Genomic DNA, 13279 nt, shown 5'->3' with positions numbered 1-13279 from the left:
TAGTATATATTTTTTTAACGTTTTGAATGAGCTTTTATTTATTTTTATTCATTTTGTTATTTTTTTTTATTGTTAGTTTATAAATGGTTATAATAAGTTACATAATAATAATTATAAATTTAAAATTTTTTAAGTTACATTTAATTTATCTTTAATTTGTTTTTATTTAAATTTTAGTTATTGTAATACTTCAAGTTAAAATTTTCTTTTAGTTGCCAAGGCAACATTCCTGATTTTCATTTGTTTTTCTTCTAATATTATTGTTATTATTATTTTATTACATTAATGATATTTAGTTTTAATTATTAAAAGCTATTTTCTATAGTTTTAGTGTACACTAACATCACGTTTTTGTGTGTGTGTGTGTGTGTGTGTGTGTGTTGTATAGTGATGTGGCTCAGGGTTATGAGAACGTCCCTATCCCGTGTGTTAACGGTGTGGACGAAGAAGGCTGTCCGTCTGACTACAAATACATTGCAGAGAACTGTGAAACGTCCACCATGAACATCGACCGCAACATCACACACCTGCAGGTGCCACTCAACACTACAGTAAATACACAACACACTCATACAGACACACACACACACACACACACAGCTGTGTTTTTGTGATATATGAGGACATTCCATAGGCGTAATGACTTTTATACTGGACAAACTGTATATTCTCTCCCCCTACACTGCCCCTATCCCTAAACCTGCCCATCACAGGAGACATGCTGCATTTTTACATTAAAAAAACATTGTTTTTTATGTTTTTTAAGCTATTTGAAATATGAGGACTCATGCAATGTCCTCATATATCACGTGTAAGTTGTAATACCAGTGTAATATGCATGTCATTATACACATTTGTGTCCTCATATATCACAAAAGCACACACACACACACACACACACACACACACACACACAACAGACACACACACACACACACACAACAGACACACACACACACACACACAGACATGCACACACACGCACAGACACGCCAAAGAATACAAGAAAGAATGATTTGATTTATTTATATGTACCTATAACAGTATATAGGACTAAATATTTGCCAACATAAAATACCATTATTATTATTTATTTTTAAAGAAAATAAATTAATACTTTGATTCATCAAGGACGCATTAAATTGATCAAAAGTGACCGTAAAGACATTTATAATGTTACAAAACATTCTATTTCAAATGAATGCTGTTCTTTTGAACTGTCAAATATATAACGGTTTCTACAAAAATATGAAGCAGCACAACTGTTTTCAATATTGATAATAATCATAAATAATAATAATCATAAAAGTTTTCAAATAAGCATCAAATCATCATATTAGAGTGATTTCTGAAGGATCATGTGACACTGAAGACTGGAGTAATGATGCTGAAAATCCAGCTTTGATCACAGGAATACATTACACTTTACTATATATTCACATAGAAAACAGCTGATTCACATTAGAATAATATTTTATATGTTGCTGTATTTTTGATCAAATAAATGCAGCTTTGATGAGCAGAAGAGACTTCTTTCAGAAACATTAAAATTCTTCCTGACCCCAAACAACAAAAATGAACAATAATCAATCAGCATATTGAATCATTGTTATGAACCGATTCATTAAAATAGTCTGTTCAAAGAATTCGCTTACCTCTCAAATGTAATTATATTCCGGACTGTTTCTCAAATCATTTCTGACTCTTTTTACGACTGAACCAACCAAAAAGGAATAATTTGTTCTCATAAATTTACCGTCATATTAATGAATAAAAGAATGTGAAAACCTTTAGGCCGTGTGTCCACCAAAGCGTTTTCCGCGCGGCTGGCGTATGTTTTCAATTGTTTTCAATGGGAGCGCCGCGTTTTTAAAACGCCATGAGCGTAACGAGGCGCTGAGTGTTTTTTCCACGCTGAAGCGCATGAGGTATGGAGGGATTATTGGGTCAGATTGAAAACTAAAAGTCTTAAACGAAAAACTAAAAGTCTAAGTCGAAAACTAAAAGTCTAAGTTGAAAATGAATTTTGTATTTAGGATTAGGCATTTGGTCATTTAGCCATTTAGGATTGGGCATTTAGGGATTTAGGATTGGGAATTTGGTATTTAGGATTGGGCATTTGAGGATTGAGGAGTGTATGCAAATAAGGAGGCGTGGCCCAAATACTGGAGGCTGGGTTTGAAATGGCTGGTGCGCAGAGGCACCTTATAGACAGCAGAGGGCGCTCCCAGTGCTAAAGAGCACACTGTAATGAAAGCAAGCAGGGCTGGAGCGAGGACTGTACTTTATAATGAGATAACTTAAATTTAATGACAACGTTGTAATATGTTGGGTGCGAGTCGGGGTGCGTTTAGACCGAACACGTTTCAACCATTTCAAACCCAGCTTCCAGTATTTGGGCCACGCCTCCTTATTTGCATACACTCCTCAATCCTCAAATGCCCAATCCTAAATCCTACATGGCTAAATACCAAATGCATTTTCGACTTAGACTTTGTTTCAAATTTAGACTTTTAGTTTTCGTTTAAGACTTTTAGTTTTAGACTTTTAGTTTTCAATCTGACCCAATAATCCCTCCATAGCTGAGAGCTCGGCGTTTTTTACTGGTCGCCGAGAGTTGAAGAATGTTCAACTTTGGGTAAAATGAAGCGCTCATTACTGTCACTTTTTACCCAGCCGTCCAATCACAGTGGAGGAGGGGTGGGGCTAATACCACACCGACCAACCGTCACAACATTCTTTCTGTACAACGACATCAACCAGCAGAGCTAACCGAACAAAATGGATGAAAAATACATTTTTAAAAATTTTCCACCAAAGCGTTTTTAGTCAGCTGAAAACGCAAGCCGCTCTGCTGAAGACGCCTAGCTGTGGGCACTTGAGAGCGTTTTGGCAGCACAGCGTTTTTTCCGTTGAGACGTTTCGTTGCTATGATACAGAATATCCGCAGCACAGTTTAATTGTAACTGATTTCGCAGATAATTTGTTTCATACTGAAAATTTATTTTTCATCCATTTTGTTCGGTTAGCTCTGCTGGTTGATGTCGTTGTACAGAAAGAATGTTGTGACGGTTGGTCGGTGTGGTGTTAGTCCCGCCCCTCCTCCACTGTGATTGGACGGCTGGGTAAAAAGTGACAGTGATGAGCGCTGCGTTTTACCCAAAGTTGAACATTTTTCAACTCTCGGCGACCAGTAAAAACACCGAGCTCTCAGCGCTTCAGCGTGAAAAAAACGTCCAGCGCCTCGTTGCGCTCATGGTGTTTAAAAAACGCGGCGCTCCCATTGAAAACAATTGAAAACGTACGCCAGGCGCGTGGAAAACGCTTTGGTGGACACACGGCCTTAGTGATCAAATAAAAAGCTTGATATTTTTTAAGTGTTACTTATATCACCAACAAAGGCATTGACAATATTGAGTATCACTCAGCTCTAATTGTACTTCATAATAAACTCATATTCGTCCTGTGTGTGGACAGCTGGTTTTCTAGATGTTTGATGTGTGTGTGTGTGTGTGTGTTCCAGCACTGCAGCTGCACAGACGATTGTTCCTCCAGTAACTGTCTCTGTGGGCAGCTCAGCATCCGCTGCTGGTACGATAAGGTAAGACGTCATCCCATCTCCACGAGAAGCTCTGAAACTCAGATCTGAAGCCTGTGTAACATCACGCTTTTGTCCTGCAGGATCAGCGTCTTCTCCAGGAGTTTAATAAGATCGAGCCGCCTCTGATCTTCGAGTGTAACATGGCCTGTTCCTGCCACAAAACCTGCAAGAACCGAGTGGTTCAAGCTGGCATCAAGTAAGTTATGTTCAGAATAAATTTGCCATGTTGAAATGTTTTGCATGTCAAATGAACCTCAGGGAGACGCTTTTGCATAAACTGGTCGTTAGAAACACTCGCGGGTCAAGTTTGAGGCCATACAAAGTCTTAAACGCTATAAGATTATCATTTCAAGAGGTCTTCTGAATCGAGATATGGCTTAATGAGATTAAACCCTAAATCAATGTTTTAATTAAGTTTGAGAGTTGCACGTCCAGAGCTGTGGATCATGAACAGTGTTTGTGTCAAACATGCAAACTCGTGGCGTTTCTAATGCGCAGTTGCATTGTTTACAGCTGTTAAACACTATATTTCTGCTCTTCTACAAGCACCACCTACTGGCAGAAATTGAAATTGCATTTTCATTCAGTTGGTGGATTGAAAAGAAACTAATGTGCATTAGAATTATATATATATATATACACTAATTGTTTCGATTTTACAAATGCACATTAGTTTCTTTTATATATTAGTGCTGTCAAACGACTAAAATATTTAATCACGATTAATCGCATTAATGTCATAGTTAACTCATGATTAATCGCATTAATGTCATAATTAACTCACGATTAATCGCAATTAGTGTCATAGTTAACTCACGATTAATCGCAATTAATGTCATAATTAACCCACGATTAATCGCAATTAATGTCATAGTTAACTCGCGATTAATCGCATTAATGTCATAGTTAACTCACGATTAATCGCAATTAGTGTCATAGTTAACTCACGATTAATCTCATTAATGCCATAGTTAACTCGCGATTAATCGCATTGATGTCATAGTTAACTCACGATTAATCGCATTAATGTCATAATCAGTGTTGGGCAGTAACGCGTTACTAGTAACGCGTTACTGTAACGCAGTTACTTTTGACAGTAACTAATACTGTAACGCATTACTTTTTAAATAAAGTAACTCCGTTATCGTTACCATATGGTGCGTTGTCCGTTACTTTTTTAAATTAATTAGTTGCTGGAGCGGCTGAGAAGTGTGCGCTGTTACACAGTACGAGATCACTGAAGAGACTGCTAGCATTATACAGAGCGAGAGGACACATAAACTCACTGGCTGAGTTGTTTACGTTAACACGTGAGGCCGCGCGAGCACGGAGATTACAAGCTGCACGGAGAGCGCTGAGCACTTCAGATGCGCATTTAAAACACAGACAGCGAAACGGTATGAATACAGAACACTAAAGTACACATTGCCATATCATTATAAAGTAATATTTTGTCTAGATGCTGCATCAACAGAGAAAGAACAAAAGCTTGCCGTCGAGTCTGAGAGGAATAACATTAGTAACGGCTAACTTACCTCAAGCGATTAAAGCAATGTGACCAAAACACACGCAGACCTGACCCAGATGTTTTATGTCGCAATTGTTACCATCTATTTGCATTAGTTTATATCCAGCTGGTCACTGTTATGCATTCATTAGCCGGCGAAGTTGTATTTTTAAAGCTGACGTGATTGCAATGCTTACATTGATATGTTCATGCAGCGACATCAAGTTTCCTAATCAAGTGTTCTAAAATTTAAGCAAATAAAGTGAAAGACTATACATGTAATATATTGTCACAAGAACGGGGCGGAAGCAATTGCAAGTTAACTCCTTTATTAGTAGTCAGAAGACACAAAGACAATCTCAAGGAACACAGCAGATGGTGGCGCAGGGACTCAGTGGTCAGCGTGCAGGTGATGGTGATACCAGAGCGGGTGACAGAGAATCCAGTGCAGGTGAACATCAGACGAGACAGGATACGAAGACACCGAACAGGAACTCGAACTGGAACAGACAGCAACTGGAACACGAAGCACGACACAGAGGACACCAAACCAACGATCTGACAAAGAGAGGAGTTTGTGATGAGTTTTTATAGTGAGATGAATTGACAGCAGCTGGCGCTGATAATGAGATCAGCCGGTGAACTGATCAGCTGAACGAGCGGTAACGCCCACTCACACGCGCTCGTACTCACAGAACAACAATAACACGAGACATGAAGGAAACAGCGAATTCATGAATCGTGACAGTACCCCCTCTCCTAGGAACGCCTCCTGGCGTCCCCAGACTCCCTTACCTGTCGATTGTAATCATCAATAAGGGAGTGATCCAGAATGTCTCTAGCAGGCACCCAACTTCTCTCCTCCGGACCGTAACCTTCCCAGTCCACCAAGTACTGGAACCCGCGTCCCCTCCGCCTTGAGTCCAGAATACGATGAACCGAATATGTGGTCTCCCCGTCTACGAGTCGCGGCGGTGGGGGAACCGGGACAGGCGGATTAATACGAGAACGAAAAACTGGCTTGATTTTGGATACATGAAAAACGGGATGAATTCTCCTGTACACTGGAGGAAGATTGAGGCGGACTGCCACCGGACTAATAATCTTGGTGACAGTAAACGGGCCAATGAATTTGGGAGCAAGCTTATTCGAAACGGAACGGAGAGGAATGTTCTTGGTAGAAAGCCACACTTTGGAACCGACGACGTATACGGGAGGCCTCCGCCGGTGGCGATCGGCTTTGGCCTTGGTGCGCGCTCCCACTTGGAGTAGAGTCTCCCGGGCTCTAGTCCAAGTGCGATGACACCTCTGGACAAAGGCGTGAGCGGAGGGAACCGCGACTTCGGGTTCCAGACTAGGAAAAATTGGTGGCTGGTACCCTATGCTACACTCAAACGGAGATAGGCCCGTGGATGATACTGGTAATGAATTGTGGGCGTACTCCACCATTGATAGTTGTTGGCTCCATGAGGAAGGATTCTTGGAAACCATACATCGCAACGTTCTCTCCAAATCCTGGTTGGCTCTCTCAGTTTGGCCATTGCTCTGGGGATGAAACCCTGAGGACAGACTAACAGTCGCACCCAGTAACCTACAAAATTCTTGCCAAAATTTGGACACAAATTGGGGACCTCTGTCGGAAACCACGTCTGTCGGGAGGCCATGTAACCGAAAGACGTGGTTAACGACTGTTATCGCTGTCTCCTTGGCTGAGGGCAATTTGGGCAAGGGAATAAAGTGGGCCGCCTTCGAGAACCGGTCCACCACGGTTAAAACTACCGTGTTACCCTGAGAGGGTGGGAGGGCGGTGACAAAATCTAGAGCGATGTGGGACCAGGGTCTCGAAGGGACCGGCAGCGGTTGAAGGAGCCCATCTGGGGGTCGATTGGAAGTCTTACCAGTGGCACAAACTGAGCAAGCCAAAACAAAACTGTGAACGTCGCGAGCCATACGTGGCCACCAAAATCGTTGCTTGACTAAAGATGTAGTGCGGCTAACTCCTGGATGACAAGCCACATTGGAACAATGCCCCCACTGAACAACGTCGGACCGTAATTCCTCTGGCACAAATAAGCGGTTCGGTGGGCAACCGACCGGAGGCGTTACCCCTTGTAAGGCCGTCTTGACCTTCGATTCGACCTCCCATGTGAGTGTAGAGATAATTAGAGTCTCTGGAAAAATGCACTCGGGAGTAGACGGGCGATCGGAACGGTCAAAAATGCGCGATAAAGAATCGGGCTTGATGTTTTTGGAGCCCGGGCGGTACGAGAGGGAAAAGTCAAAACGTCCGAAAAAAAGTGCCCACCGAGCCTGCCTAGAGTTCAATCTTTTAGCAGTTCTGATATACTCCAAATTTTTATGGTCTGTCCAGACGACGAAAGGTACCCCTGACCCTTCTAACCAGTGGCGCCACTCCTCCAATGCCAACTTGACTGCCAACAACTCTCGATTACCAATATCATAGTTACGTTCGGCAGGGGATAATCGATGAGACAAAAACGCGCATGGGTGCATCTTGTTGTCTGTGAGAGAGCGTTGGGATAGCACTGCACCTACCCCCACCTCTGACGCATCGACCTCCACCACGAACTGACGTGATGGATCAGGGGTAACCAGGATGGGGGCTGAAACAAAGCGGCCTTTCAGTTTGGCAAACGCAGCTTCCGCTGCGTCTGACCACCTGAACGCCGTTCTGGGGGAGGTCAAGGCGGTCAGAGGCGAGGCTAGTTGGCTGAAATTGCGAATAAACCGCCGGTAAAAATTGGCGAACCCCAGAAACCTCTGTAGGGCCTTACGGGAATCTGGACTTGGCCAATCTACCACAGCCTTAACCTTCTCAGGATCCATACGCATTCCCTCAGACGACACAATGTACCCAAGGAAAGGAACAGACTGTGCATGAAAAGCGCATTTCTCCGCCTTGACAAAAAGCCCATTCTCTAGCAGTCTCTGAAGCACTCGTCGAACATGCTGCACGTGTTCCTGGAGAGAAGAAGAAAAAATCAATATGTCATCCAGGTAGACATATATGAATTGATCGACCATATCTCGCAGCACGTCATTGACGAGTGCCTGGAAGACCGCTGGGGAGTTGGACAAGCCGAAAGGCATGACCAAGTATTCAAAGTGCCCCCTGGGGGTATTGAAAGCAGTCTTCCATTCATCCCCCCTCCTGATGCGGACCAAATGATAAGCATTACGTAAATCCAATTTTGTGAAGATAGATGCTCCTTGCAACCTCTCGAAGGCTGAAGACATCAACGGCAAAGGATAAGTATTCTTTACCGTGATGTTGTTCAGCCCCCGGTAGTCAATACAAGGTCGCAAAGACCCATCCTTCTTCCCCACAAAAAAGAACCCCGCCCCCGCTGGAGAAGAGGAGGGACGGATGAACCCCGCTGCTAGAGAATCAGAAATATATTTCTCCATAGCCTCCCTCTCTGGGACAGAAAGTGAATATAACTTGCCCTTAGGCGGAGACGTACCTGGCAATAACTCTATAGCACAGTCATAGGGACGATGCGGAGGGAGAGAAGCAGCACGAGACTTACTGAACACCTCCTTCAGGTCTAGGTACTCCGTGGGCACGATTGACAAGTCCGCTGCTTCCTCCTGAAACGTACAAACAGAAACAGACGGACAAGCAGACACAAGACAGGACTCATGACATTTACTGCTCCATTCAGACACTGATCTCTGCTGCCAGTCAATCTTGGGGTTGTGTTTGATGAGCCAGGGATGTCCTAAAACAATGGGTGCTAAGGGGGAGTCCAGGATATAGAAAGAGATGGTTTCAGAATGGTTGCCGGATACGCTGAGTGTGAGGGGTCCAGACTGCCGTGCAAAGGCAAAAGACCGTAACTTCGTGTTTGGTCGAAAATTAGTTTTTTATATTTTTGGCACATTCAAGACCCCCTTTATCGTGTGGATAAGTATCTTGAGTCAATTCCGTCGTTTTTTCGAGAAAATAATGGGTTGTCTTAACAGTAACTTCCAAAAGCCCGTGAGAAACCAAGGCAGAACACCGTAACACCAGTTACCGCTCTTTGGCTTTGTTTTGGAACGCTCATTTTGAGTTACGGCACTCTGCCTTTGTTTAGCCGCGCGTCAATATGAAGTTACGGTGCTGGCGTTCTATCAAATAATGCTACCTTTCAGATTGTACGGTGTTCTGCCTTTGTTTTGCTCTCCATTAAAATTGAAATTACGATGTAGCCGGTGTACTTTGTACAGCTGCCATCAGTCCCTGTAACTTCTGATGTCCTCAGAGCTTTGTCCAGCACAAATGCGGTCAGAACATATGGTCTGACCATCGACAAACGTGCGATAGGCTATCCATCGCGAATGATATATGCAGAGTTGACAGAAAAAATGTTACACACGCCGTAGCAGGTGAATACAACAAAGAACTAAAGCCCCGCCTCACCCAGATCGGGTACCGGACCTGGTTGAAACAATCATACATCTAGCTGGCAGAGTGCCAAAACTTCGCCGGCGCCTTCAGCTCCGCCCTGAACACGGTCGGGCCGACGCGGGACTAATATGTCACAGGGAGTGATAATAATGAAGCAACAACGGTATATTGGTGCATACAACATAATGAAGCAAGAATTGCTGGTGCATACAACATCAGACAAGCTGTTACAAGCGGGTTGTACCTACAATCACACTGTCCGGAATAAATCCGCGGGACGAGCGAAGTGCACTGCACAATAATAGGGCAGACAGCTGAAACCACCGCTACTGAAAAGACGCAGAACACAGAAGGTTGTGCTATAAATCCATTAGTCGTCTAGGTAGTCCAGAGCGCGCTCCCCACGAGTCTCAAGATGGAAAGCACTGCGTTCGTACTTCGTACTTTTCGTGAACGTACGAGGAGCATGACACCTTCGAACACGAATATACTATAAACGAGTCCCCGGGTCGAATGTGCGCGAGGACCTGTTTTATCGTGATCATTTTGAACGCGCGTTCATCAAGTCTTATGCCACTCGGTACCAATTGAAGATCTTACCACTATGGAGGTATTTTGCCATGTCTCATGTATTAATAATGCCAGCAGAATGCAACCAAAGCACAGGGTAGCAATAAGTAGATGTCTATAAGTGTAAATCATACAAAATAAATGCCATGATCACTAGATTTTATACAGGTGTTACTATAATGATTTTGTTAATGGTGATCAGCAACCAAATATTGATAATGTGGAAGTTACTGCCTTTTGCCTTGGCATGACTTCTCACTTTTTGCTGACAATGCAAAGGCAGAGTGTACAGTAACTTTAAAATAGGGGTCAAAAGTCAAGTTTGAGCTCAAGATTTTTTTATGTAGATAATTTTCATTACTAAAACATCTAATTGCCAGATTTACAGTGTCCTACCTATAATTAATTTGGAGGGACAACTGAAAATCTTTAAAGTCATTTTTCTCAGTTCCACACTCTGAGTTAAGGTCTTTCTCATTATTTTTTTATTTTGTAATATTTTGTAACTATTGATGTAATATTAACCCTTACTAGACAGAACTTACTAAATGTTATTTTAAGGCTATCATTGTTATCATAGAAATGTTTGTATAAAGTGATAAAAGCCAAAATGGTCAATAAATTAGAAGTTAAGGTATTTTGCCTTTGTATGGCCCATTACTGTTTTGCAGATAATGCAAAGGCAGAATACAGTAACTTCCGAATAAGGGTCAAAAGTCAAGTTTGAGCTAAAAATTTTTTAATGTAGATAAATATATTCATTATGACAACTACTTGGCAAATTTTCATTGTCCTACCTATCATACAATTGGCTGGACAACAAAAAAACTTTAAAGTCATTTTTCTCAGTTTCACACTCTGGTGAGTTAAGGTCTTTTGCCTTTGTAGGGCAGCAGAGGTATAAGAGATAGTGGGAAGTGTTTGTCCGTTGAGCGCGTGCACTGCGATGGTGTGACTGAGGGGTAGAAGGGGAACCTGAATCCTGAGTGCAAAAGTGTAGTCCATGAAGTTACCTTCAGCCCCGGAGTCCAGTAGTGCTTGACAGTCGTGAGTGTGAACTGACCACCTGAGTCTTACCGGGAGGAGCGTTGATGTTGATGAGGTCTTCTCAGCGGAGATCCCACCCGACAGTAGCCTCAGGTTTACTGCCGGGCTTGCCCTTTTACCGGGCAGTTGAACGCGAAATGTCCTGCAGCGCCACAGTAAAGGCAAAGGCCCTGGGACCTCCGCCTTTCCTTCTCCTCCCGGGAAAGCCGAGCTCGACCGACCTGCATGGGCTCGTGATTGTAGACAGGGCTGACCGCGTCCACACTGTTGAGTCTCGGAGTCTCCACCGTTCCGAAACCCCGAGCAGGTCCCTTCCGACCCTCGACTCGGGAGAGTCGAGAGTCAACACGAAGTGCCAGATCGATCAACTCGTTGAGGGTAGGTGGTAAGTCCAGTGCATAAATCTCCTTCTGGACGCGGTCAGCCAGCCCATGCAGGAACATGTCCCACTGCGCCTCCTCGTTCCAATGACACTCCGCCGCCAAAGTCCGAAACTCAATAGAGTAGTCAGATACTGATTTCTCGTTCTGCTTGAGATCCGCTAGCATCCTTGCTGCCTCCTTTCCAGCGACCGAGCGGTCGAAAACTCCTTTCATGGCGGCGGCGAGTGTCTGGAACGAGGCGCAGCATGGATCCTGGTTCTCCCACACCGCCGTCCCCCACAGAGCTGCCTTTCCAGTCAGGAGCGTGAGCACAAACGCCACTTTGCTTTGTTCTGTGGCAAAGGTCCTGGGTTGCAAGGAGAAATGCATAGAACAGCGTGTTAGAAATGCTCTGCAAAAGTTTGGCTCACCATTGTAGGCTTCAGGAACTGGCAGTCTGGGCTCTGACTGGAAGGCGCTCTCTGGTGGTATGGGAGGAGCAGGCGGTGTGGGTGGCGCAGTGGGAACCCGCAAAAGTTGGACTTGCTGGGTGAGCTCGGACACCTGCGCCACTAGAGCTTGAATAGCCCGGCCCGAATCATTCATGTTCCTATCCTGGATATCCATCCGTGAAATGCTGGTTGTAACGAAATCCTCCCAGGTAGTTGAAGTTCCGCTTGCTGCTTCCATGTTGGTCAGATCGTTCTGTCACAAGAACGGGGCGGAAGCAATTGCAAGTTAACTCCTTTATTAGTAGTCAGAAGACACAAAGACAATCTCAAGGAACACAGCAGATGGTGGCGCAGGGACTCAGTGGTCAGCGTGCAGGTGATGGTGATACCAGAGCGGGTGACAGAGAATCCAGTGCAGGTGAACATCAGACGAGACAGGATACGAAGACACCGAACAGGAACTCGAACTGGAACAGACAGCAACTGGAACACGAAGCACGACACAGAGGACACCAAACCAACGATCTGACAAAGAGAGGAGTTTGTGATGAGTTTTTATAGTGAGATGAATTGACAGCAGCTGGCGCTGATAATGAGATCAGCCGGTGAACTGATCAGCTGAACGAGCGGTAACGCCCACTCACACGCGCTCGTACTCACAGAACAACAATAACACGAGACATGAAGGAAACAGCGAATTCATGAATCGCGACATATATAGGTCTACATTTATGTAATTTTAATGCTCTGGCCTTTGCAGATATTTAAATATGGCCATCTTCTATAAGCTTGAATCATATAAAATGGTAACACTTTACAATGAGATTACAATTTTAGCATTAAATATGGTTAATAAATGTTGTAGAAGTATCATTCATTGTTAGTTTTTTAATTTCAACATTTACTTAATACATTTGAAATTGAGTTTAAATTGTTATTGTATCTGTTATTACCTTAGTTAATTAGCCTACTATGAACTAACAAGAATGATCAAGGTACAATTGTATTGCTCAAATATTCATTCATGCAGTAAAAACGTATTACTGTCAGCTGCATGAACATATCAATGTTGAGAAAGCAAACACATCACTAGCTTTACACATGCTTGTTTTGTTATTTATTTCAGAAATCCTTGTGATATATTCAGTTTGTGCTGGTCTGACTTAAATAAAATAGTGTTTAAAAATTACTTTCTGTTTAAGTCAGTTTTGTGTTTGTATAGACCATAACGCATAAAAGGGCATTAATGGGAACATTAAAGAACTTTCTTTAAAAAAGTAACTAAAAAGTTACTTTTCACAGTAACGCATTACTTTTTGGTGCAAG

At 43.2% G+C, this 13279-nt stretch overlaps 1 protein-coding gene across 1 annotated transcript in view; it reads left to right on the top strand.

The window, feature by feature from the left end:
- The window catches only part of ehmt2 (euchromatic histone-lysine N-methyltransferase 2), a 46473-nt gene that overhangs the window by 24573 nt on the left and 8621 nt on the right, over positions 1–13279 (top strand). Inside the window, exons 23-25 of the mRNA XM_056240149.1 lie at positions 389–533; positions 3524–3601; positions 3682–3797. Coding sequence (XP_056096124.1) covers positions 389–533; positions 3524–3601; positions 3682–3797 — 339 coding nt within the window. The remainder of the gene's footprint in view (positions 1–388; positions 534–3523; positions 3602–3681; positions 3798–13279) is intronic.

This window comes from Rhinichthys klamathensis, unplaced genomic scaffold, assembly GCF_029890125.1.
Source record: "Rhinichthys klamathensis goyatoka isolate OS25496 unplaced genomic scaffold, OSU_Roscu_1.1 h1tg000582l_1, whole genome shotgun sequence".
NCBI lineage: Eukaryota > Metazoa > Chordata > Actinopteri > Cypriniformes > Leuciscidae > Rhinichthys > Rhinichthys klamathensis.
This window is presented reverse-complemented; position numbering and strand designations above follow the sequence as displayed.